At 45.4% G+C, this 27,593-nt stretch overlaps 2 protein-coding genes across 3 annotated transcripts in view; both read right to left on the reverse strand.

The window, feature by feature from the left end:
* LOC106741693 (histone-lysine N-methyltransferase set1-like) overlaps positions 1-20,261 on the reverse strand; it is a 31,989-nt gene extending 11,728 nt beyond the window's left edge. The window contains exons 1-4 of one of the 2 annotated variants that reach the window (XM_014613945.1): positions 20,209-20,261; positions 15,713-17,722; positions 14,826-15,093; positions 8,522-8,826 (exon numbers count right to left, since the gene is read on the reverse strand). In XM_014613945.1, the coding sequence (XP_014469431.1) occupies positions 8,522-8,826; positions 14,826-15,093; positions 15,713-16,127 (988 nt within the window). In that variant the 5' untranslated portion in view covers positions 16,128-17,722; positions 20,209-20,261. Of the gene's footprint in view, positions 1-8,521; positions 8,827-14,825; positions 15,094-15,712; positions 18,252-20,208 lie in introns of those variants that run through there. The other variant, XM_014613944.1, reaches the window with a different exon arrangement.
* A 2,504-nt stretch (positions 20,262-22,765) lies between these two features.
* Positions 22,766-26,515, reverse strand: LOC106741549 (urea transporter 2-like). The gene is made up of 6 exons (XM_014613679.1): positions 26,444-26,515; positions 24,746-24,860; positions 24,190-24,336; positions 23,792-23,976; positions 23,553-23,717; positions 22,766-22,807 (listed from the first exon to the last, which is right to left on the reverse strand). The coding sequence occupies exons 1-6, from the start codon at positions 26,513-26,515 to the stop codon at positions 22,766-22,768; spliced, it is 726 nt and encodes a 241-aa protein (XP_014469165.1).
* Between the last annotated feature and the right edge of the window lie 1,078 nt (positions 26,516-27,593).

Here is a 27,593-nt window from a genome sequence, read left to right on the forward strand (position 1 = left end):
TACATCCGTCCGCGTACTCCGCAATTTGGAGGGTCCGCGAGAGGAATACGCGCGCCGGAACACGACGGAAGCTTTCAAATTACCGCGATAATATTTATGGCCCACCACTTTTAATCCGCTGAAACGCGAGCGAAATTAAATTTTGCCCCCTTCCCCCCACGCCCTCTCTCTCTCTATCACTACCCCCCTCACTCAGTGGCTTCGTTCCTCGATTTTGAATTTGCCCTTCGATTTTGGCGCAGCCGCGAGAGTGACACGTCCCGGAGGCTCCGCCCGTGAGCGGCGATGCGTTTGCACCTGGTGTGCCTTCCATACGTCAGGTCGAAGTGCGACATGCAGCGGAGCCTAACTTGGTTCCACGGAGTGATATAATAATGCAAATACGTAACACAAGGCTCGCTGCATTTCACTCTCCAAAGTCGATTACGGCGCAGCGAGGAGACTTGGCGACGCGGAAGGATCAGATCGGAAGAAATATCCGTCACTCGCGAGACAGACGATTCCTATTAAATCGGCCAATTATACAGCGTAATAACTCAACTCGCACAGTTCTCCAGAACAAACGTAAAATGAAACGATATGTATGAAGAGTTTTGAACTCGTTACCGAGAGAATCAATTTGGTAAGATTGGTGCGGGTAGTAAGCGGAAGTTCGATTTAACAGTTCCGTAATTGTCCCGGATAAATGGCCCATTAAGGATGTATTGCTCATTAGTGCCGTGGTTTCAGTGGCGCATCAAGAGAGCCGCTCAAAAATGTAATATTCATCAAGCAAAATTTCATTCCTACATGTTTATTTCACTGACTAAATAATAAATGTTAATTAAAACGAAGTTGAGATATTTAAAATGGAATAACTTTAGATCCAAACTCTGAATTATTATCAAACTTTTAGTGTCGCATTTAAATGCAATGTAGAAGCTAAATTGTGATTTTTTCCATTATTTTTTCATTATTTTGACTTATGATTAATATTCTTAAACGGTTAAATACCGAGAGAATCGTTTTGGTAAGAATAACGCGTGATAAGTGCGTAACAAGCCAGAAATTAATTCGATTTAACAGTTCCGTAATTGTTCCCAATAATTGGCTCATTAAGATAGTTTCTCCGTTAAACCATTTTTTTAGGAATCCTTTTAAATTTTAGCTGCATATTAATGAGAATATTATCTACGCGTATGTAAAGTTAGAGAATGATTGACCATTTGAATGCCGAAATAGCTGAAGACATTTTTTGCATCACGAACGTTTCTTGAGGTTAATATCCCATTTTGAACTTCGTTTTTAATTTTTTCGAAGCAACATTTAGAATTTTTATGAAACTATTGTAATATTAAGGACTAATACAGAGACGTATAAAAATTTCAGAATTTTTGACCATTTTCTTTTTGTTATGTAGCCATAGAAAATTTACAATTTATAATAACGCCCGCGATATATATACATATATAAATACTTATAAACCGTTGTCTACTATGTGTGCATCTCTGTTAACTCAACTGACGCGTATAAAACATTAATAATACAAATGAACGATAAATAATATCTCCTCGTAATATTATGTATGTATTTGTCTTAATTCGCATAAAAGTACTATTTATTACTTAGACAGTTAAATAAAGTTACAGGACAGTCTTTCTTTTAATAAATAATAAACGTATGAAGGGACCCCTTAACATTACTATTGGAAATCCGGCACCCTATAGACCGACTACCTTAAACGGTTAATCGCGAGACAAAAGTCGGCCGTCGTTTCCGAGACGATAATTCTTCCATCGTTAGAGTCGCGTGTGTATTAGGACGATCTATGACGCACAGGTGTCATTTGATTATGCGAGCCAGCGGTGGTGACGTGAAATACCGTGGCCTAGAGTTATGCAAATGCCGGACGCGTATAATTTGCGCGCTGGATATCATCTCCTAAACACGCAAGATCGATACACACTGCTTTACGATATATTACCGAGACACACACTGTATATGTGTGTGTGTGTGTGTGTGTGTGTGTGCAAATATAATGGCCAACAACGTATTACCTGAATTATTACTCCGTGAAGTAGACGGCCACGACCCTTAAAAATTTCACTCATCTCGCGCACGATCTCGCCGTTTCGTCTTTCTCCCGGTCGTGACACGCGAATCAAAGATTCATGCGCGTGCTATAGCGCAATTTTACAGACTCGATGTAAAAGCGACATATTAGCTCCCGGGAACCTGCACACTATGCGCCGGTCGACTTTAGCACGATACTCGATTTCGCCAAGGAGAGATAAATTTTTGAAAAAAAAAGTGGGGGAGAAGTCTCAACCGAGATGTAACTTCCGAGTGGATTTCAACTTCGAATTGGGATTTGGTCGAACGGATTTCTATCGGGTTGCGAACTCGGCCGACGTGTGCGGGGCTCGATCAAGAACATTATTTCGAGTATACTGACTCGAAGGATTTCAGCGCATAATTCACCGCTGGAAGCGCTTAAAGGGGATTAAGCGATCGATCGTTACTTGATCCGACGCGTACGCGAAACACATCGTCGCATGGAAACGATTGTAATGAACCGATACTGCGGTTGCGGGGGTTACCAAATGTCAGCAATGACGATCGCTCTATATCCGTACCCTTTAATGACGTACGTCAAAATCGAACGATGGCGAAAATCAGCCGCGTGTGAGTGTAGGCATGACCTGGTTCCGCCGGGAAACGATGTAAATGCGACGCCGTAAAGCGCCGAAACGAGACTCCCGTGCAATTTCGGTGCGGGGAGCCGTCTTCTTGCAAATTTAAGATCGATACGATGCGCCGGGTAATTTCGCCGTGAACGCGTCACAACTATTGTAGGCGTTCTAGAGCTGCTGTAAGCTGCTTCCAGATATTCGCGAAGGTCAAGATGGGTTTGACGCTTTGATGTTCGGCGAAATTAATTCTCGTATGTGGGTTCGAATGAAAAGTATGTCTGCAAAATTGTGCAAAGCAGGGCGCTTTAGAAGAGCAAAATAGACATTCAGAAGTTGTACAATTTAGAGTTCGGTGCTCTTTAGAGAGAAAGAGAGAAATGGAGGGGCATCACATCTTTCGCGAAACGCGTTAAATTTATATTTACACTGAGAAAAAAGGACCAATGAAATTTTGCTTAAACGAATAAAATATTTTCAAACACGTTAGTTCAACAAGCAAATTATACAATTGCGGTACTGAGTGATCAATTGAGTCAGTGATTGCAATTTGGTCAGCAACTATATAAATGCAACGTATTGTGTTATGTTGCGTCAACGCGTAATTCGCGCGTGCACGTCTAGTGGACAAAATATTCTTTTGAACGAGGACCGCTGATTTTGTCGATCTAATTTTCTCAGTGTATACATGGAAAAATGAGATTAGTCGGATTTACTCGACAATGGTTAACCAAATGCGCTTTGGTCGATGGAAACAATTTTCATGAACCAAATTTTCTTATAAATAGAAATTCTGTTTGAAAAATTTCCTTCAACCAAAATGCGTTTGTCCATTGTCAGGTAGATTCAACTAGAGTCCCTTGAATACAGGATCATAACAGATTTTTCATTGTCTCCGGACTACTTTGAAGCAAAATAACGGAAGCAATTGATGTTGTTATATTCCCGTTTTGGATACCACTACGCACGGAAATAATCAACCAATTAACCAGCCATATTTTTTGCAAAATGATAAAATTTGAAACATTAATGGATCTAAGAATTGACGAAAAGGTTTCGACGTCATTTTTATACTCCTGAATATCTGTTGCTTTTTATGTAGCTTTAATTCAATAAGTTTAAATCCCAATGTATATTCTTACCTGTTTATATAGCAATTAAATATAGAAAATAAATGTCTAATGAGGAAATCTCTAAGAAAATTAATACAATGTGCATACGCAATCACTGCACGTTACGGTTTACCTTATAATATCTAGAGAATCTCTAGAAATAAATGAGAACTATCAACGAGATTTTGCTTTAAAACCGAGGATTGCACAGACTCTGTATTCAAAAAACCCCAATCAAATTTATTTTTTAATATAATTTTACGTAATTTCGTGACGCAAACGCGCTTATTAAACCACCGGGAAGCGCACCAAATGAAGAGTGTATAAATTTAAAACGCGGATGTTGACAATGACACGTTCGTAATTGAAAACGGTTAGGATCACGAACGTTGACATCGACACAAAGACTGACGTCACGGGACGTCGCATATGCTGCGAATCGATACGGAAAGTTTTGCAAAAAATGCCGCGCTCGGTCACAAGGTAATATTCGAGGACACGTTAAAATCTGGTTTAACAGTCGATAAATATTACACAAGCAATAAATGCACAAATCGCACTTGAATTCCACGCTAAATCTGATTCCACTTAACAAAGAACCACAGAAATACCACTGAAAATTTTCAAAAGTCTATCAATTAATCGCTCGCGTGTGACGTAGGAGAGATCGGGGCTAGTTTGGCTAATCGATTATTTCTGCTATTTTCCAACAGATTACAGGGTTGAGCAAGTAGAGATTTAAAACATGTCAAAAATGGTTATGGAATCCCTACTGGCTCGATTCTATTCGATAATCTGTTAGAAAACAACAGAAATAATCAATTAGCTAACTAGTTCAGCTACAAGCGTAACAATCGACACGAAAATCCTCGTGAAAAACGTAGAAGCAACATGCGTGTAAAAGGTTATTATCACTGATACTGTGATAACACTTACTAGAGAAATCCCAGATAACATTAGCATTTTCTAAAAACATCTTTTAGACAATAAGACATTTAAAGAACATCTCTGAAATGTCGTTCAGATATACGTATTTTTTTGGAACGGTTCTTCCGACTTCACTTCTTTCATATTGTGATGGTCATTGTTACAAATATTAAATATTTTTCTCTCAATATGTGAGACCGCGCGCGCGGGCAAAAAAAGGGATATACAAAATTCGCCCGATGATTAATGCATTATCCGAGAGCGGAATACTTCCACGGTAGTAGAAACGTCGAGGTAATGCGAGCTCCGCGAAACGAATAAAAGCGCATTGGAGATACCGTTCAGTTTATACGCGAATGTTTTTGCACGCGGAGCACTGCGAAAATTATCTCGCACGAAAATTTCATTTGATTCGGGGCGGTTTATTTTTCGAAATTTATTAGCTCGGTCGATGTTAAATATTATATCAAACGCTCGCGTCGAGAATAATCGTCGGGCAAAAGATTAATGATCTTATCGGGCGAATCAATAACGCCGCAACGCCGTTTCCGACCTACCGCACACGATAACGACCGTTTCTGCACACTTATCGGCTCCGTCCGGCCGCTCAAACCAGGAATATCGACTTCGACTTGTTGATTTCGTATGCGTCGCTGTGTATTCGCGCAACGTCATTCACACTTTGACGTGTTCTATCGGAAACGGATATCGAGCGCGCTGGCGACCAGCCAGTTGGATGCAAATTTCAATATATTTAACCGGCCTGTGAATTAAAATAAACGACGTCGAATGCACTCGAAAGAGAGAGAGAGAGAGAGAAAGAGGTTACGAAGAGCGAGCAAGGTAAACGCGAGAGAGACCTGCGAGCAGATTTTGTTCTGGCACTGCTTGCTACGTTAGCAAAAACGCTTTCCGATCGGGATTTAATGCTGCTCTTTCTCATCGGGAATTGATAATCGCGAGGGATAATGCGACGATTATTCGACGAGTATACCCGCCGTTTCAAGAATGAAGAGGGAACTCCATTTTCACGATGACTAATCTCCGCTGTAAGGAGATATAGATATATATACTATTTCCCCGTTCGCGTAATCGCTGCGATGTTGGCGATTTCACGGTCTTTAACAATTCTCAGGGATCTCTAGCCGCCTTTCTCGCCGGCAATTTCGCGATCTTATTTTTGCCTTACTGCTCTTTCTTTCTCTCTCCCCTTTTCTCCTTCCCTCGGCCTTACTCCTTATCCCTTTCTCCGCAACGCGGGAGTTCAGGAAATTGTTTCCCCTCAGAGGAGAAACGAGTTAACTCCCGAAGATCTCTCCAACAATTTCACATCGCGAGCACCGGGGATCGCGGAAGCCGGCTGAAACTTTAATTCCAATTCTCGCGCGGCGTTTTCGATCGGAACGCCGACGGAAAGGTCACCGGTGGCTCCACGAAGTCGCGCTCGCGCAGCATCCTGATATCCACCCGCGATCGGCCGAGTGAGCGCGCGGATCAACGGCACGAGAGACGCACGTCGACGACGCGCACTCCTCGACGCGACTCTGGCCGCGAATTTTCTCGAGCTTAGAGCACGAGCAGTGCGGACTCGTGAAGGTGGTGCCACACCGCCGCGGAAATCCGACTGGAGGATTTGCACGGACGCGCGCCTTTAATTTAGAGCCGCGGAGCGCCCTCGATCTCGCACGCTTCTGCATGCGGCTCGTTCGCGTCAACCGAGGTGTAGTACGTGCATAGTCGACGTCGTGTATGCTATATTACTCCCTGGGTCAACAGTTGCATCATTTTGAGAGTCTCTTTCACCAACCTGCAGCTAACGGCTGCGTTCACAGCAGAGAAACAAGTTCGGTGAGCGCTTAGTGATTACTGCTTGTGACCGGAATGCTCTTTTAGATTCTTGATGGATCCAGGAGAATGTATCAGTCAGGAGCAATGATCATCAGGCGCTCACTAGAGCTATAAACGCGACGTTTGACTATGTGTGATAGCTTCTTTAAAAAAAATGTCGCATAAGTTGCTATCTGATACTGCGAATTAAATTGTGAATTATAGTAAACGTGTCACTGTAAATGTCGTGCTCCTGTTATTTATTCTTCCTTTCTTTTTAACAGCTGTCATTTCGTTCAATCTGTAGAATCTATCAATGTAGTGATTCTTAGCGAGATGTGATTTATTATTGATACTGGTTAATAATTCTATTTCGATCCTCTAACGGTTGAAGTAGGTTGGGGTCGGATGTAACCTCACGGCTCCTTTATTTTACTGCGTGCACTCTTGCTGTGTTTCTCTTCTTAAGGAATGTCTCATGTTATTATTTACTTCTTTTTATACATTGATTACATGAAATATAAATAAAACATAACATGAAGTCGAATCCGACCCCACTTTCCTGGGCACGTTGAAAATCCGTCTTGCCATTAGAGGGTTAATCGTGTTGACAATAATGCACATTATCATATATCAATGACTTCAGATATTTATAAGCAATGTGTAGCAGATTGTCAGACCGGGCACTCGTTATGGAATGTTCGGAATGAATTCCAATCGGAATCATTCAGTTCGAAAATTCACCGGTTATTCTCTCAACTTTCTCTTATTTCACTTTATAGGGAATAATTTAACTATTTCGATCGGAATCAATTCCGAACGGATCCATAATACATGCCTTATTACGGCCGTCGTTTAGAGTAGGTAATAGGGCGCAGAAGAAGACGGTTTTACGAAACACTTCAGGGGAAATGATAAGAAGAAGCTTAATCAAATCTGAACTGATGAGAACTTGACGTACCAGTTAATTGGATCCGCTAGAGCGACGATATCGTTTGCCTTGTGCACGCCAGGATTGCATAGCGAACACGCATTAAATCATAAACGCATTGTGACTTCATTCGGAGGTTACCACCCTCGGGACCGTCTTACATATTTCAGTGTTGCTAATCCAGTATGATTTTCTCTTGTGCGCCGCTACGACTACCACCACCATCAGCGTGTACACGAACGCGCGAGTTTAGTTATTTTCGAACGGGTCGTTTTTGGATGCCTCTCCGTCCATAAAAAAATCCTTAACGCGTAAATCGAACGTTTTATCGCGTGCGCGATAATAAAATCGCCGAAGAACGCTTTATCGAGCACAGAGCGGTCTCTAACAGGCCTTTTCGTTACAAATTTAATTAGCGTGCCGACGCGAATAGCTTTTTAAAGGATGCCCTTAATTAAAATATATTTACACTTTAAATAAACTCGTGATCCGAAAAAAAGTCCGAATAATCCCAAAGCATTGTTACTAAATAAATTCCTTCTATCTCCACTCGATTCAAGAAATACAAGGTGTCTCAGATCTTGCGACCTTAATTTTGCCGAAAAGTTCGCCGAGCAATTCAAAGTTAATTTCTTCTTCGCAGCGGAAACGTTAAAGTATCAATAGTTTCCGAGATGAAAGCGACCGGTAAAAGGGATAATAAATTTTCTTCGGTTAATTTCCAATTCAACTCTAAGAAAAGATATGTTATAATTATTAATAGTAATAATCCTCGACATTTTCTGTCAAAAATAAATGATTTTCGTGGAAAAATTGTCTTCAAATTATTAACATTAAGGTTGCGACGCGGTATCTGGGACACTATGTGTATATATTCTGACATGCACATGCAAACGCTCGATGTGACTATCTGATTCGAAACTGTATATTCATCTTATCCGGGGCCTGTATATAGCTATTATTTCAGTTTGAGGGTCACACAAGAGAGCGCGATTCGCGTGCTGAATACGCGGTCAGAATCCGGAGCAGAAGGTCCATTGTTGCGATCGACCTACCCATATCGTCGATTATAGGCGCCATCCGTAGCGTGACACCGACCAGGAGCAAGGACATCGCGAGCAGAAGACAAGCGGTGGCGACGATCGTCCATCGTGCACGAGGGGGGAGTTCCTCAGGATCGACGAGCTCCTCTTCCGGACTGACGACCGAGTCGATCTTACGTCGTTTACGTTTGCGCTTTCTTCGCGGTCGATGATACCTTTCCTGAAGCTCGTTCACCTTCTCAGGGCCGCTCAAGGTCTCCTCCTCCTCGTCGGCTACGTTCAACGCCACGTAGTCGGCATCGTCGTAAGGAATATTTCTGAAAGGCAAACAGATGGATACTTCTTCGCGAGCACTCTCGGAGCGAGCGAAAATCTGCAACGGGAGCAACGAAATCTAGCGCACGTGTAAACATCGAGATGTATCGCTGCAGCTGCAACGGGCCATTGTTATCGTCGGCTGAACTGTTATTTTCGACCAGCATTGTTTCGGAAATGAAACACGCCTGCCACTCCGACTGCGTCTGACGTTTAATTTATATTAAAAAGTGACGTTCCGCTTGGATGTTTCACGCGGCAGCTCTGTCGAACGCCCGACGATTATCTCGCCCGAGATAGATGGCTAACGAACGGAAATGAAAAGCCACGATTTGCGCGTGTATGTGCATTGTAAAAATGCGCGATTGTCTCTCTGAAGAAGAGTCCGTTTGAAACGAGCCTCTTCTTCCTCCCCCGAAGCCTGCCTGTACAACGATACAGTGTACGTACGTTTCCTGAATAAGACGCGCCGAGCTATCGACAGTCGTCGCTAACTAAAATCTATATCAGCATGTTCCTCATTCGCGTGTCGAACAACGGGCAGCAACGCCAGCGTGCTTTTTAATTAACCCCGATTGTGAGGGTCCGAAGAAAAAACGGCGAACGCGTATCGATCATGATGAGATGCCTGTAATATTCGCGAAACTCGAGAAGTTGCTGTTTGCTGTACGCGACTGAAAAGGCGATCCATTGTTACGTAGGCACGTACCACCGCATTCGGGACGAATTAGAAACGTCAGCCGGTTTTCGGCCGAGCAACCGAAGCGAGAACGACGTTGAGAAGAACAGCAGCTTGCAAAAATCAATCGCACCTTCGCTGAGCTGAGCGCCGAGGAACTTTCTGCGCGTAAACGAACGAAGGCGGTGTCAGCCTAAGCGGGCTGCATAAAGCAAAGGCTGGAATATAAATTGGAATTGTTATTCCGTTTTCGGCCGAGCGGTCAAAGTGAGACAAAGCTGAGCGACATTGGAAAGAATAGCAGTCTGCAAAGATCGATTGCACTTTTGCAGCCGAGCGCTGAGAAAATTTTCGCCTGTGAACGGACGGGGATGACGAAAACGATGCCAACTTATGCTTGAAGCGAGGGCTGAAATATAAATTAGGAATGTTATCCGGTTTCCAATCAAGCGATCAAAGAAAGACGCTGAGCGACATTAAAAAGAATAGTAGCCTACGAAGATCGATCGCATCTTCGCTCGTTCGCAAATTTCCACTCGTGAACGAACGGAGATGATGTTAACTTGTGTGTAGCCGCTCAAAGCTAAAAGAGCCAAGATACAAATTAGAAATGTCATCCGGCCGAGTGATCAAAGCGAGGCGCTGATTGAAAAGATTAGTAGCCCGCAAAGATCGGTCGCATCTTTGCAGCTGAACGCTGAGGGAATTTCCGCGCGATGAGGAAGACGCCAACACTAAAACTGTTTAAAGTATAAGCTGAAATACAAAGCCTAATCAAATGAATGTGACATTACGTGAGAGCGCTGGCGCACAGTCTCGTGGCCGAAGACATCACGTGATACACTAAAAGGATATCCGAGACTAAAGAGACCGAAGAAGAGACGCAGATAAAAATAACGACCGGCTGCAGTTATTTATTACGGCGCGTAGTAAAAGAGAGAGAGAGAGAGAGAGAGAGAAGGCGGACTGCATCGAGCGAGAGATGCGTGAGATAAATTAACGCGCCGAGTTTGCGGTAAAACCGTTGAGCTCCGCTCGCTGTTACACGAGCTCCCGGCGCGCACACGGGAGAGAAGCGGGCCAGCAATTCGATATACGTCCACAACAGCGAGAAGTAGACCCTGATATCGAGCTGAACAAAGAACAATCGTTGCACTATCTACGTCACACACACGAAGGCCATCACGTGCTCTCTGAGTATAAATTTAGAAAACGCTGCTAGAATAGGACGGAAAAGTGGAAAAACGATAACCGAGGTGTCGGACGTACTCTACGGGTAGAGTAGCGGCTGGATGATATTCGTGCCCGACGATAACAACCGCGACGTATGGACGGACAATGACCGATTCAAGTGCTATCGTCGTTTAAGCACTCCGTTGCATTTGTCAAAGAGACATTGCCGCGATATGTGATATGTACATACGTATATATGTGTACGTATTCCGTTCCCGTCCTTCGGGGCAATCGCGCGGTCGAGTTAATTTTCCCGCAAATACACCGTAAATTTAAAACGCATCTAATAATAATACCAGCGGGGACGTGTAAAAGAATAATAAAGTTTCCACGTATGCGGCGATTGCATAGTTGATTAAGAGGAGATGTCCGATAAAGAGGACTCCGAGGTAGCTGGTGGATCTCCTGCCGAAACGGTCCGAAGTGTACCAAGTAGTAAACGTCAACGCTAAATCGGTCGCCACCAACAGTGACGGTTACTGTCTCGCGTGAGAAGCACATTTTCGATTAATACGTGTCTTGACGACAAATTGCACGTTGTGTCAACTGATGGCCGTCGTGATACCACATTTCTCGCGTTTCTCTCGTTCACACGTGTTACGAATATCTAGGGCACCCTTGTCGTTAAATTTAAAGAGCGGTTTTGAATTTGTATGGCGACGATATAACGAAACTTGAAGAAGTTCGACAGGCACATTGTTCTCTTTGTCTTTTTAACGCATCTTTGATAGAGAGCTCTCCTACGCATCATGGCATACAAATAAATCGAGTGTGTTCGCGTTTCCAAAAGATATTTCGAGAAATTATTGGTAAATGTTATTATGACATACATAGGCGTAGCCAAGGTGGGGGCAGCTTGCCTCCCTCCTAAATTTGAGCAAGAAGAAGCCATTAAATTATGAAAAGTATGAAAGTAACTGACACGTTACAGTCCACATTCTACAAAAAAGCTACGATATATCCTCTGTAGATAAAAACCAAACACAAAGTATTAACAATGCATTGTGAAAATGAATGTAATGAAAATCGCTCAAATTGCCACCAGCGGACGTTTCTTGGCGCAACCGTGCGCAATGAATACCATTGAAAAGTTTTTTCAATGCGAAGGGTAAAAATTTGGTTGAGGTTAACAGTGTCAGAAAATCGTCTCAGTGGGCTATGCATTTTAAATGTGCATGGAAAATTAGTGCTCGCGAAAAAAAAGAAGCTGGAAGAATAAATATTAAGACGGTTTACTGAAATTTCGCAAAGATTTAATATAATAATAAGATTTGATATAAGTATACTAATAAAATTTGTGTGAAAATAAATGTTTCTCCTCCCCTGACTGAAATCCCGACTATCAAGATACAAAAGATCTCAAAATTATAGGTAAATTCTTAATTGGCCAATGCAATATCGAATCATGCGAGACGGCAACTTGCCGTTACAAACATAAAACTGACACTACGCATTTTCACAAGCAATGCCTTTTGAATGAATGAAAATAAATGTAATGAAAATTTCTCAAATTCACCAGACCGCATTGCCCGTAATAATTTTGGCGTTTATTCCAGTTACGTAGGAAATTCTTCCTAAATAAATAATAATAAAAATATATATGGAGATAAATTTTCATTTATCCCTCTCCTCTGACTGGAATTCTGGCTACGCCAGGATGACATATGAACCAGATAACTAATCGGACGTATTTTTCATCTCCAAAAATATTGCAGGAATTTATCGATAAATATCTCCAGGGCAAGTTACGTGACAGGTCACGCGACAGCAGCGTTGACTGGATAAATATAACGGACGATCACAGGAGGCGTCCCCTACGTTTTAGTATGTAGCATCGTGCGGGTATAGCTTGCCGAATGTCGTTCCTGTATAACTTTATAAACCGCTCAATTAGTGAAAAAAAAAAACGGAAGAGGCAAAGAAAAGGAAGAAAGTAAAAAAGCGCGGGACGATGACGCGGTAACACACGACGCCTCCTCGTGATCGCCACCGTCCGTCTGCTCTCGGACGGCCGCAATTTCATTACACGCTCCAACGGCGCGTTCGTCCTTTGTTGCCCAGGTGGTTCAGCCGCCAAACCGTATTTGCCGAGAGCGAGTGTGTGACGGAGGCGCGCTACCACGCACTGCGCTGACCCAGTTCCACCCGTGGTGTGCTCTCACGCCAAAACCGCGTCTTTCTCTCTCGCTTGCTAGCTGACGGCGGATCGAATCCCGGTGAGCACGGAAGAGGGACGGACGGGACGGACAGACAGACGGAGGAGACGACGACACCTGGCGACCCCGTAAATGAGAAGATAGCGAGGTGAATGTTCACCGTCGAGGAATTCGTTCTCAACGTGTGCAAACGACAACGGGAATTGCGACGGGGTTCGTAAACGAGGAAACTATGCCATGCGGGAAGATCACCCAAGATATTCCACGCCCCTACAAGCATCTCCGAGAACGGGGACTCCAATCTCCTCGATGGAGCTTCGAGTTGATCTGTCGCTCAGGGAGGATTTCATCGATGACGCTCGCAACGCGTTTGCCGCACTTTTCGAACTCGCGCGACTCCGCTTCCGACGCTGCTGACCGCTTGCGATTCTGATAAGTGTCTGGTCTTTTTCTTAGCTGCATTCAGTTTTGCAAATCGGAGACATCGGTTTGCCATTAAGATTATCTTAATATAATATTTAGCCAATTTAACGACTTTCCTGGAGTAATCAAAGCAAAACAAGGTCCGATTTGCAAAACCGAATGCAGCTCGTAAAATCTGGCGATTATTTTAATCGCTGCGACGCTGCGTCACACTGAGAAAAAAAGTGTTTGACATTTGTGATTATAATCACATTATGGAAGAATCATAATCAGGAGAACTATTTTTGTAATATATGTTATTATCGCATATAGAAATTTTTATACGGCATAGATTCCGATTAGAATAAAAAGTTGCCCCGAAATAGGCTATCTCGCTATGATACTAATTGGGTATCCCACTTTTATTCCAAACTGGAGGCTGTGTTCGTATATTCATTCGTATATGTCAATACTGAAAATCTATAATTCATATTACGTACACGGAGGAAAGAGATTGGTTGAATTAACGTGACGATGAATGCGTTTTGGTTGAAAGAAACAGAATTTTTGGCCTTAAAACCGAATTTAGTTCAGAAGAAATAAAAATCTGTTCCCTTCAACGAAAACGTTTCGTTCAGTGTCACGTTACTTCAATAAATCATTTTCCTTTGAATATATTATCGATTTTTAGAGTTTTATTAGCAGTAAATATATAAACACAATTGGGATGAAGCCTGGTTTCCGCGATACTAATTGACTGTGCGCTGCGGCTTGCTTCGTGCCGCGTATGACCATGGCTGCGTTCGGAAAATACAATAGTGGTTGCGCAACGGTTGAATAATTCGTCAACGTAATTGGTCTAAATTTAGGGATTTAACAGTAAAAACCAATAATCACTGAGCGCTCACTGATCGCTTCGTTCCGCTGAACGCAGCCTATTGTCGCCAGAGTTTAGTGACAGTTTGACCGAATATCAGACTGGGAGGTCGATGAACGGGGTTATATTTTAATGACACTATACCACAATAAAATATGCGCGTAGCGTATGTATATGTGTGTATGTACACTTATAAAATGTGAAAACTTGAAATGTTTTGTATATTTGGTTTAATCGTAATGTAAATCAGAGAAAATCTTTAGAGGGAAGAAAGAAACGTTACAAATGATTAAATAGGATCTGTTTATGTTTCTTAGAACCTTATATTTAGAACATTATGTTTCTAATCAGAGGAAAAGAGAGAGAGAGAGAGAGAGAGAGAGAGAGTCTATGCAGATTTCTCAATTAGAATCTATAATTATTTTGGGAAATCGGACTGAATCCAAATTAGATCCCAAGAAATTTTCTATGCTAGATAGTGTGAATGAAGATAATCTTGCATGTATATTGCTATTGTCATTCATTTATCGGAACGGCAAGAAGATACAATCGACGGCGGAAATAAGCATAATTTTCAAGGAGATTACTATTCTCCTTTCTCTCAGTGCACCGTCAGCGACGCGGAAGAACACAGAGCGCGCGATATATACTCACAATTGAGCTTCGCTGTGGGAAATGTAGCAGGCACTTTGGTGCAGCGGCGGATATTTGGAAGAATTGCCGAAGACTTCTTTAGCCCTTTCTTTAGCCCTTTCGAAGTTTATTAGGGCCACATTTTGGTCGCCGTCTATGCCGACAAGCTCGAGGCGCGCGAGGCCGGCGTGAACGTCTGGAACGTCTTGAAGAACATTTGGACTCCTCGAATGTCTGCGCTTCTTTCGAGGGCTTCGAGGACTTTCGGAAGCTCTTCTCCGGCCCTTTCCTAGCGAACGGGAAAAAGCGCGATTAGTGGATACCCGCCGTAGTCGTTCAGACCAAGCTTAGCCTCAAACGCAACTCAGCTCCGCAAATATTTCGAGAATTTCGTCGAGCGAGTTTCCAAATTTTCTTGGAAGATATTTTTCCGTCGAGCGCAAACTTCAATCTCATCCGACGTAAACCGGAATAATCTATGATTCAAGAACACGCACGAGTGATGATTCTGTCGTCTGGATTGTTGATTCGTACAATGAAAAAAAAAAAAGTGCTTAGTTATCTGTGTAACTGTAATTGTATGAAGTAATTATCGTCAGAGAAACCGTCTCTGCAACGAATGCTACTACAGTGTCAGTGATAATAACCTTGTGCGCGTATTGTCACTGTTACTTTTTATTAGAACGACGAAAGGAACGTAGCGCTAAAAATTCCTACGATTTCAATGAGATTAACCATTTTCTCTCTCAGTGTACAAGAGAGACACGATGAGCCACGACCAATATTTGAAAACGTAAAATGTTGAGAGAGAGAGAGAGACTTTATCCCGGGAAAAAGTATTCGTTCACAAACGCGAAAATCCCTCTGCTTAACTTCAATCCGAAAAGCGACAGATCGTTTTAACGTACCGTTAGATGACTTGTGCTGAGAATGATCCGTCACATTGTTGAGATATTCGCCGCAGGGCGCGGAGTCGTAGCGTCTGCGACGGTGGCGGTGATGCTGCTGATGAGGCTGGCCCTTCTTCTTGTGCTGTTGCTGCTGTTGTTGCTGCGAATGATGATGATGGTGGTGATGATGATGATGATGATGGTTCAGCGAGGAGGAGGCCGTCGAGGTCGAGGTCAATCTGGGTCGGCGTGGACTGGCAGGCGCGCTACCGAAACGTCGGCTCAGGGTCGACGACGCCTTCATCGCCTCCACCTTCGTTTCCACTAGGGCGGCGAGGACGGCCTCGAGACGAGCCACCTCCATGCCGCTGCCCCCATCGTCCGTCGACACCGCCTTGTCAGCGACGTCGGAAGTCGACGGCGTCACCGTCATCTCTTCACCGCGTTCTGTCACATTACTCTCGTCAGCGGCGTCGACGGCGATCGCGATGCGATCGGTTGTGGCGCGGGAACGATCGGCCCGCTGCCGGAGCGATCACAAGCCCTCCCGCCGCTTCTCCCGAGCGACGACGTTGTCCGCCGAGAGCTCCTGCAGGAATCGCGACAACATCAAGCCGACCTTGCGCCGACCGGTAAGGACGTACGAGAAGGGGTAGGGGGGAGCGAGGAGGGTCGCTTTCTTCAGCCGTGGGTCTTATCGAACGGACGCTACGGTCGCGATGCTATTCCACCGCTGCCGCCGCCGCCGCCGTTCGTTCATTAATCTTCCGCGGGATTTCCGGGCGAAGCTGATAACGATCTTCTTCCCGAGGTGATAGCAACGGCTACAAGCCACATAAAAGCTAGCCGCCGGTGTTCCTCGCCGATTCGTCCGCATCAGCAGCTGGCGCTTCTCGCATTGTCAACCATGAGGCTATTATCTCCCTTTTTCTCCTTCTTCTTCTTCGTGTTTTTCTTGCTCACCGATGGATCCAAGTGATCTTGCGTTTTCGTGAGCGGAGCCAGAGGGGGAAGAGGGCACCTTTCGATCGTTCTCGGCCGGCGAAACGGCAGTTTTGCACTGAACCAGTCTCGCCGACTTAGTCGCCCGTTCGATCTTGTTTGCACGCTGTTAATTGCTTGCTGTTGGTCGGCGAGAGAAACAGAGTGTCGCTGAATTATTCGTTCGTTCCAATTCCGCTGACGTTCTCTCCCTCTCTCTCTCACTCTCTCGGCGTTGCAGCCTCGTGGCGCGTAATTGGAATCGCGTCGTGAAAAATTCCCGCGGATGCGATCGAACAGCCAATTACAGCTCGTTCACTTCGTCTCACGAAGGTGAGACGGAGGATTCTCGATTCTTCTTTTCTTCTCCCCTCTTCTGACGGGACCAATCGATGTTCGACCACGAATGAACCGTCCTGCGGCAGTCAGCTTCGGAACGCGAGTCTCGGGCGGATTATTATCGCCCCATTAGCGGCCGTGCATTATCTGATAGCGGATATCAGATGATCCGCCGCGCTCGACGTATCGCCGCGCGAGCCGCAGTGGTTGCCGCAAATTTCTTCCGACGAGCCGGCCGGCGCCCGCGTTTCCATCATACGCGCGAATTCCGCGAGTACCTGCCGCTCCGCCAAATCGGAATTAATCGAATCTACTGCGTTGCCACTGCGGATTTATGCCGCGTGAAACACGAGCGAAATCCAGTAGCGCGTGCGGATGGTGCTTCCCGTCCGCATAGTCCGCTTAGTCCTTCATCCGGCGAACGCTGAACTGTCACTTGATAGCGCGACGGCGTTATCGCGCTCTTTCAGCGGGTGGATCGAATACAGTCGTGAAGAGCGTCGTGTCGATCGCGTCATCCGCCGCCTCGACGAGAGAGGGTGTCGTCCTTCGATCCTCCAAATGTCCACGTGTCGGACGCGCACTCGAGAGAGCCGTTATTCGCACTGTGAGCCACGCAGAGATCGAAATCGCGCGCGCGGTGCGCTCGAGGTACCGACTCGTTCCACAGGGACCGGGCCACGCCGAGTCATCGCCGTCGTGCAGAGCCTAGAGCAGCAACAATGATGGATCGTCCTTTCGGAATGAAATCGCGCCGCCGATGCGTCCTTCCCCGCGACCACCCGCGTAGCTAACGACCCCGTTCTTCCGCGCGGCGCAATGCAAAGGACGACGGTCGAAATATACCAGCCATACCCAGCTAAAATACGAGCACGAGAGAGGGACGCTGGAAAATGTTATCCGGGGAGGTTGTATTTCGAGGCCCCGAGATTCCCCGCCGACGAAGTCGCCTGAACGGCAATACGGAGGATGATCGACTACCGCGAGAGAGAGGGATCGTCGAGCCACGACTGAAATGTCGAGGTCCGAATTTCGAGACGAGAGGAACTGAAATCGCACCCGGAGAGTTACGCGTCCGATATTGTCGCACGCTTGAATCGACACGTGAGATTCTCGAACACCCCCGCAGAAAACACCCGGATAGCCGTAATCTCCGAGTTTCCTCGGGATATCGTTCAAACAATCGCCGCTCTAAGAATCTTCTCAACGAGCGAAATAAACGAGATCCGTTTATTGACTCGCGATCGCTTTGTAAATAGCCGATTCGTGACACATCGTGAGTTTGGGAAATACGGAATGCGTATTACGCGCGCAAAAAAACTGTACGCGTTATTATTTTATATTATAGTACGTGCACGCATAGGTAACACGTGGCTACAAGAAGAACGCCCGTCAGACTCGAAGAAAGAAGTTCTTTTTATGCGAGACTGCACTTTTATGTGCACTGAGAAAAAACTGAAAAATTCATTCGTGAAAGGTGTTATTTCACGGAAATAAACATTTATTCGAATACGGCGAAAATAAAATTCTATTCCGAGCAAATAAATCAATTAATAAGAAATTTGAGATATATCTCACGAAAATATATATTCCGTTATCATGGTGAATTTTTTTCTAATCAATAAATATCGAAGAAAATGTCACAAGAAACATTTACTTCGCAAAATTTGAATTTCTTCTCCTCGATGTACACACGGGAGAAAAACGATTAGCTTCAGCTTACAATTACAGTTGTAACACACGGACAACTGAAACTTTAGCGGCGTAAGCAATTTTAATTACCGCACTAGCAAACTCTGCTGCTATTGCGGCGATTAAAACTGCTTACACTGCTAAAGTTTTGGGAGTTCGTATGTTACAATTAATTTAGCTACTGCAGTTAATGTTTTTTCCGCGCGGGTGCGATTAAAAAGAAAACGCTCGGAATTATACCGGAGAGCCGACAGCGCGTCCTTCCTCAACGAACTCTTGCCCTCATCGTTTCAAACGGGAATCGTTCGGAATCTCCCAAAGCACATTCGAACGAAAGAGTTCAAATTGCTCTTCCCGCAAAACAGAGCGAGAGCAGAAGCGCTTCGGACGGAGGAGGGTACGCGAGGCGAAACGGCTCGTCCCCGAACGTCATCCGCTCTAGCCGGGATCGCTCTCTAACGTCACGGCATCTGGATGGAGACTGCAGCGGTGGCCGGCTAGCGCAGTCGATGCGCATCAATACGCTTTGGCAGCCGATTGACCATAAAACCGCGCGATACTGCGAGGATATGCCGAGAATACAGGGCGATGCGGATCAGCGCGCGGTTCGCGGTTTGCGGAGCCGAGACCGACGTTCTCCCGCGACTCCGTGTGTACCGCACGGTCAGGCTTGGAATAGCACGATGGTGCGAGAGCTAGCACGACCCGGCTGCTTTCGAACTGCCCCACGGCTATCCTCACAAGCGTTGCCCTAATTTATCGGCTCAGGTCGCCGTACGACCAATCTGCTTGACGTCCGTCCCCAATTTTTCGGCCCTCTCTTCCCGACGGGGCGCGCATACCAACTTTCCTCCCCGAGGGACAAAGCGTCTCTCTCGCAGGGGCCGATGAGGGATCGAAACTGTCTCAATGGTACACATGGTCTCGCCCCGAAACGAGGGGGAGCGTCGAAACGGGACTTGCTTCTAGACTACACGAGATAATAGCCGAATATCGGGGGAGAGAAGGAAGAAATAGCCACGATGAAAGAGTAATACGGGAGGCTCGAATCGAAACCAGCCGGCGCTAATGCGTCTCGCGATCTCTGTACACACCGCACACACACGGACATACATGCACGCACGCTCTATTTCGCACAGGAGAAAAAAGATTTCTGGTAGGCAACGATTGCACTTAAGGGAATAGCAGATTACAGCCGGGTGGAGGAATACAGATGCGGGCCGCATGGATAAAGAGAGCGGCAAGAGAGAACGAGCTCGGACCACGCAGCAATGAGAACGTCACGAGCGCGAGTCTGCTTGATTTTGAAAAGTTTCCCGAGGGAGAGAACTACCACGGGAGGAGCTACGGTACGGTGTGCACGGTAAACAGAGAAGAGCACCTCTTTCTCTCTCTCTCTCTCTCTCCGACAAAGTCACGTAAGTAAGCCTAGCGCGAGTATCTCGCACAACATACACGCACAGACGCACCCTCGCCGCTTCACGCTCGTATCTATTACTCACTACTCGCAGCCCGCTACTCATTTACTAGCGATTCCGCTCGCACGGGGATGCTGGCCGGGCTCGTGTTTAGCGCGAGAGGTCATACCGCTTCTCTCTGACGCGCGGCCTCGGCGCGCGAGGGTGAATCGAGCGATTAGCGTGCCACGCGGGGGTTACGTCACGCTAAACCCACGCTGCCCTAGCTGCCGCGATCGGCAGCGCTCTCGGCATGCCACTGCCCCGCGTAGCGTGCTCTCTCGCTCTCTTTCTCGGCGAGCCACTCATGCGAACGGACGCACACACACACACAGAAACGCACGCACGCATACGGTGGCGCGCAACCCCGCAAGACGGAGGGATGTCGCGTGCGCGGGTGCTAGCGATCGCCCGAATACTGGGGAAGCGTCTCGCGGAGCGGACAGGGTTGGCGGGCAGGTAGTCGCTCTGGCAGGGATGCGTTCAGCCCTACCCCTTCCTACCCCGACGCCACCGCCACTACCGTCGCCACCACCACCACCACCACTACCACCGCCATCGTAACCAACTTCGGAGCCGTCGTCGTCGTCGTCGTTACACCGACGAACCTCTCCTCTTGTAGCCGGAGCTGGACGGGGGTACCAACGATCGGAGATGTTTATCCTTTAAATTCCTCGCTCCTTTGTACATTTTATTCCACACACACACACACACACATACACGAGTATGGAGTGAACGGTACGCGAATGTGGCTCCGGTTCCGGTGGCTTTGAGTTGTCTCGGCTTTTGCGCTTCTTGTTCCGATCTGGTGAATGTTACATTGAGGTTGTCCGACGCAGCGTGTGTACGCTCGTGTGCAAGTGGAGCGCATCGAATTGGACAGAAAAGTCTTTCACCATTTAGCGAATAACCGCGATATGTAATTATTGAGATATTAATTGAAAAATATTGGCGAATCCGTACGCGCAGCCCGCCGCTCGCAACGTTGCTCAGCCTCCAGTCGATATTCATCGCTGCTAAGGGACAATTAATAAACTCAAATATGTCTCTTCAGACTGCACATGTTAATGTTCTTCAATTAATATCTCAATAATAACGGCACCGTACGAAAAGTAATATATTACTTTTCGCTCTCAAAGAGATATTAATTCGGCGGAAATGTAATGTGAGGTTTATCTGTCGGTATACTTAAATACATTACTTGTAGTCATGTACACCACATCACTAACGAATGCGTTAATATTCAGAGAAATTGCCCTTTAATTGCTCTGGAAATGACAAATCATGTTTTGACAAATGGCGAATTACTGACGTTAACGTTAACGGATCGCTGTAATTATCCACGAGAAGCTGCCCATTTCGTAGTTTTCGCCGAGTACAGCCGACTTTGCGGCGGCAGCTGTGTTAAGCCAAGCTTATCGAGGTATAAATCATTTTATTACTTGCCACAACAGCGCAGTTAGGTGTTGCGTTATAAAGATAGATCGCGACGCCCGCTACTACGGATGAACGTAAAAGCCCGCACTCCAACAGCGCCGTAAATGTATTACAACGCGTATCCCATCCAGCAGTGTGAGACGGATCGAAGGGACGAGTCGCGTGCGAAAAACAAACGTAAAAGTGACGTTTGGCAGTAACGATCTCTCTCTTTCACTCCGAGAGGAGCAGCGAAATTTTCGCTCCACTTTTCTCCGTTAACTCCTTGCCGCGGGAATTAGGACGAATCGTGGCAGTCGTTGCCGAGCGAGCAAGGTAGGCTTTTACTAGTTTGATTAGGTCGGTCAGTGTTGAGAAAAGCCCTCGGGCCGACCTCGCCTTTGTTAAAACGTCCTCGGGATGACGATCTCTTCCGTAGATTTCATACGTTTTGGGAGGACTCCAGTCACGACCATCGGACATCCCTCCGTGCGCGAAATTTCATTCGCTCGGCATTTCGTGGCAACGTGGCCTCGCTCGAAAGGCAGCCACGAGTGCAAAACTATGCACGATAAGCAGCTGCTGCCGCAGCAGCAGCCGCATATGGCACCCCCGGTGCAATTTCGCGGCACAGGAGAGTTGGACATAAAAATTTAGCGGTTGAATTTATGAGTCGCGACAGAGAAAGAGAGCGGAAACAATAAAATAAATTTTATCGATCGACCTGTAGCTTCTCGTAGCTTGGCGAAGGCGCCCCGTCGAAAAAGCGCTTTCTCACCCGCGAGACCTTTATTGCTCATCCTCCCGACATGACCTCGGATCGCCCGGGCGAGATAAGGAGATTAGCACGTACGCCGTTATCTGAAAACGTAGCGAAGAATCCCGCTGGAAATCGGAGACGTCCCAGAGCCGCCGATGCATATGAAACAGAGAGAGAGAGAGAGAGAAAGGGAGCACATGTGCGCGGCTTGAACAACGAAATCCTTTTCTTTAAAATGGGATCCCTTCGGCGAATTAATTTCAACGCGTCCGACGTTCCCTGGGAAATTTTTCTCGCGACATGGCGAGCATAAACCGAGAAGTACAAAACGTACAAGAGATCGCCGATTACATCACGTAACAATAAATTGTTGTTCATCAGGAACGAGTCTTTAATTAATATTTAATTATCTATCCAGATCGTGCCTCAATTCTGAAACTCAAAATCAGCTTCTCCTGGAATATCCACCTGTAATCAAAGACAAATAATTTAGAATAAACACACACATATGATTTTAAAATAATATAATTCAATTTGGCTTTAATTGCTACTCTAATGCAACTATAATGACGGGCGTCACTTATAACGAAGTACGATAATCGGACGGTTTTGTCTACCAAATTTAAGTTACGGATAAATTTTTCACGAGGTTGTTTCAATTTGACTTTGTGAAATAAACATAGCAATCATTGTTAATGCGGATGCGTCTTTGAATCTTGAAAAATTTAATCCGACCAGTATTCGTGCAGCTCGCCGCGAAAACAATTCAGCCTACACAGAAGCTGAGAGAGTAGGGCAGAAATCAATTTCTGTCCTTCTTGTAGGGCGTGATAGGTTTTGATAGATTCCGAGCAGTATCTTATCGTGAAAGAAGTTTCCACAGTAAATCATATTTAAGCATCTCGTCGAATAGAATTCGACGTAAACTACGACGATGAGCTGCGTATCGTTCTTCTTGACGATCTTAATCGCCGCGAACATGTCATCTCTAAAATCAAGAGCTCTCTCTCTCTCTCTCTTTCTCTCTATCTCTTTATATATATATATATTATTCTAAAAGAAGCTGCGTTCGGTTTTACAAATTGGAGACATCGATTTACTTTGATTGCTTCATGGAAGTCATTTTATTGGCTAGATATTATTTTAAGATAATCTTAAGAACAAACCAAACAATCTCTTCGACTTGTGAAACCGAACGCAGCTAGGAACGTACTGCTTGAACGTGTGCCGAGCGACTCTCGAGATAATCGTGATGCTGTTTTTCAGGACAGGAGACCGACACGGGCTGTGGAAACGTTGCATTGTTCTTGTTGCTTCTCAGCTTTAAGAACAATGAGACAACTATGGCGAACGGCAATGTCAATATCGGTAAATCCATCTGAAATATGGCAGCGTATGAGCCTCGCGAAACATCGCAAATCTGCCGGGAGCGGTAAAACGGGATTCAAGTACTTTCGTAAATACAGATTGCACGCAATATTGCACGAGCACGGTATAAACGATCGCCACGACAGTGGCAACGGTCGTCTGGCCATTCAGCACTAACAGATTTCCTCCCAAGGCGGCCCCAGTCAGCAGACTGTTGTAACCCCAAGACCCGTTGTAGATTTCGCCATATTCTACACCGAGCTCCAAGCCTGACGGAAAATTCATGAAGACGACAATTTATGTTTCTCGCGCTCTTACTTTGAGAAAAGAATTTTCGCTACTCTGCGCTCTCCTGCTTAGAGCAACATTTTGTATTTATTCGTGTGTAGACATTCACTGTATAGATGGTGATCACACAACGAGAGATTAATTAACTGCACATGTCGACACTGTACATGTTCGTACAAGGATTATATGAATACCTGCGAGGCAGCCGACGAGAGCACCGAGGAAGGAAAATGCAGCCGTTGTCGGCGAAAATAATACTAATGCCAGATACACGACGGATCCGAACATTGTATTATCGATGGCGAACACCTGCGATGGGGAAGTAACGATACTCGTAACATCTGAAAATCAGGACTTAACAGTTTCAGCATAGAGTAGACAAATCGATGTTTTCGTCTCTTAAAAATGTTTTCACGTTAAACGAAGAGAAGAATAAATTCTATCGTGACAAATATCAGTACAACAGCGATATCCACTAAAACGAAATTTAACGAGTCCTTTTGTGCGATGATTGATAGATTGAAAACACGATACAGCGAAATCTCGAAGTTCACGGTTTATCGAGATATTTTAAAACAAGATTTAATTGCAATGTGTGACACACTGTCGAGTTTGTCGAGTAATATGGAAAGTGAACTGAAACTGAGGAGCAGCTGCAGAACTAACGAGAATCTATTGTGTGCTTCTTAAGACCCGTCAGATACTAATACAAGCACAATCAAAGATACAAAGTTGCAAAAAGTGGAGCACAAATGAACTCTACCATTTCCCAGTCAACGTTGCTCGTATTCTGCACATAGAAACCAGCGTCGTCCACCATCGTCGTTGTCGTCAACATCGTCGTCGTCTCACTTGTTGCATTGTGCTGAAAACAATGAGAGAGCCTTGCACAATAACCCGCGCACGATGGAGAAATGCACGGCGGTGTCTCGATAAGTCGGGGGAAGGTAAAGGTCCAAACTATCTCATGATAAAATATGCTTCATGAAGAAGTAATTTATGTTCCTCGCCTCGCGTATTGACCCGGCTCGTAAATTTCTTTTTTAACAAGAAGCAAGGAAGAAGAAGTAAAGGAAGAAGAAATTCTTCACGCGCAACGTACAACTGTGTATATGTGTGCGTGTATTCTCGAGGAGATTCATTCTAATTCCATTGCACACGCTCAGACGTTAGACTCGCCTAAATCACGGAGCTTATTTACATTGTATGAGAGCGCAATTAACTTTTCGCATTATCGCGAGAATACATGTGACTATTATGGTGCGAACCAGTGGCAGATTCGCACGTCGTAAAATTTGATACATTTGTCCACACACACACACACACACGTACACACGCATGTGCATACGCAGCGCGCATGTAGCAAATGTAGACAGACAGCCACAAGAACGTGCAATATTTCCAAATATTTTACTGTTACGCTACTGTTTACCAACTCCACGGATCCTCGGAAGAAGAGAAATTTAGGGAAAGTAGGAGAGAGAGGGAAGGAGGGAGAATACGCCCAATATTTAACTGAAACAAGCAGCCAGCAACTAGTTAGGATGAAATAAATCCGTGCGGTGGTAGGTTATCGTTGACGGAGTTGTTCTGGCCGGAGTTTGATCAATACGGAGGAAAGCCACAACCCACCGAGGATAGAATTTTCCTTCGTGAAGACGCATCGAATATGTATGGTCTGAATACTGAGGCCGTTTTTCCCCGAGAATTTTTTTTCCCGCGCGCACTCTAAAAAGCCTCCGCCTTATTCTACTTAAATTTACTCCCGTGACCTACTCTCGAAATTAAAACGAATATCGCCAATCGGTCATTCCTTATCATTTCGTCAATCGTCTCGAGTCATCTTGTATACATTTCGGATTATCCTAGGTGGAAGAAATTTCTAAAAAACTTTCTTAAGATGTCTGAAAGATATCTAAAAAAAATAAATAAACGTCTTTTCTGGACATCGTTTAGAAATTTATTTTGTGTCAGAGGCGTTACGTTTCAATAAATATGTGAACGAACCGTGATTGGCTGTCAAACATCGGGTGCTTCGATACTTCGATACATCGAGATTTGCAATTATCGCTAACGTCAGTTACTTCGGTCAGTTATACCGGGGCGATCGCGACGGGAACGGCGTCCGAAACCTCGTCCTGTGTTTCGTGCGATTTTAGCCGGTCTGAAAATCCGTTACCGCTGCCGAAAGTGCCGAATGCAAGGTACGTACATTTGTCGTAGCAAAGTATCGTAGTAAAACAGTCCCGAGAGGCGGGTAAATGCCCGAAATCGCGGGACAAAGTCTGGTCGGCTGTGTCAGCCGAACAATGCCGCGATCAGGCCGTTATGACGATCGAAAGTTCAACAACCCGCTGCTTTTCCGACCCTTCGGAGGGGAGGTTTTTCACGCGAAATGTCGTTGCAGGTGCAAGAATTAAGTCTCGTGTACTTGTCGTAGCGAGATACCGTCGAAAATACTACCAAAATCAAGTGTTTCGCGAAATCACTGGTCGGCGGTATCGAGTGAAGTTCGCTCATATTCGTACTTCGAGAATCGTAATCTGTTCGTTACGAGTGGTCAGTTAAAAGATGGCTATCGCGAGAGGTGCGACGCTGACCGCTTGTCCCGTGTTCCGCGTCGTTTTCGAGCCGAAAGTGCGGACTTCCTCTGCGAATTATCGCGTCCGATGACAACGTCGAATGTGGGCCTCTCGTCTCGCGCGGCGAGTGTCGTCGTGGTAAATAACAAAAGTGCGTCGGTCGGGAGTGTCGGGCAAGTGTCGTACGTTCGTCATGTTCTTCACCGAAAAGGATTATCTTGCGTGAGGGCCGTCATCGGGAATGTCAACACAGCGCAGCTTCTTCGTCGAGTCGCAGCAGCGGAGAATTCAAATCCGGCCGTTGTGAAAAAGATTTGTCGATATTGACGTATTAATACATACGTATTAATAATGCGCAACAGATGGCACTTCTGCATGTCTTCGCTATGTTGAATCTAGCGTACTGTTCCTGAATTTACGTAAAAAATCGAGCAATCAGGGTCCCATACTTACTTGAATTTATCCAAAAATTGCAATCCTTGAACCTCACTCTGCCTACGCGATGCACAATAAAGAAATTTACCGCCCTCCGGAAACGTATAGACTCTGGTAACTTATCGATTTTCGGAACTTATCCACCTCGAAGACTTAGGAACTTACCGACTCTCAGAAACTTAAACTATCAACTATTGATCAGCTGTTATTGTGCTTTTCACTCTTACCGACAAAAACTGTGACGTCGAAATTCTAACATTGCACGGCAGTGTCGCTCTCTCATATTGACATTTCCGGAGCTTCCTAATTTATTGCGGACGCTGTGTCAAATATTAAAACTGCTTCGCGAAAATGCCATTTGCTCGGAGCTTTGAGAGGAGTTTACCAAAAAAAGAAACCAAGAAAAGAAAAATTGCACGAAGAGAAAACCGCGCGATTAGGATCAGTGCAATTACTAGTCTCTGGAAAAGGGAAAGGCGAGGGGACAGAGCGCGTACGGATGCTCACACGCTGACCGGTCCGATTTTCTTGCGTATAAAGTAACTTGAAATATAAATCTGCGTCTCGCAGTTGAACCGATT

Source organism: Dinoponera quadriceps, unplaced genomic scaffold (assembly GCF_001313825.1).
Source record: "Dinoponera quadriceps isolate SergipeBrazil2010 unplaced genomic scaffold, ASM131382v1 scaffold586, whole genome shotgun sequence".
Classification (NCBI taxonomy): domain Eukaryota; kingdom Metazoa; phylum Arthropoda; class Insecta; order Hymenoptera; family Formicidae; genus Dinoponera; species Dinoponera quadriceps.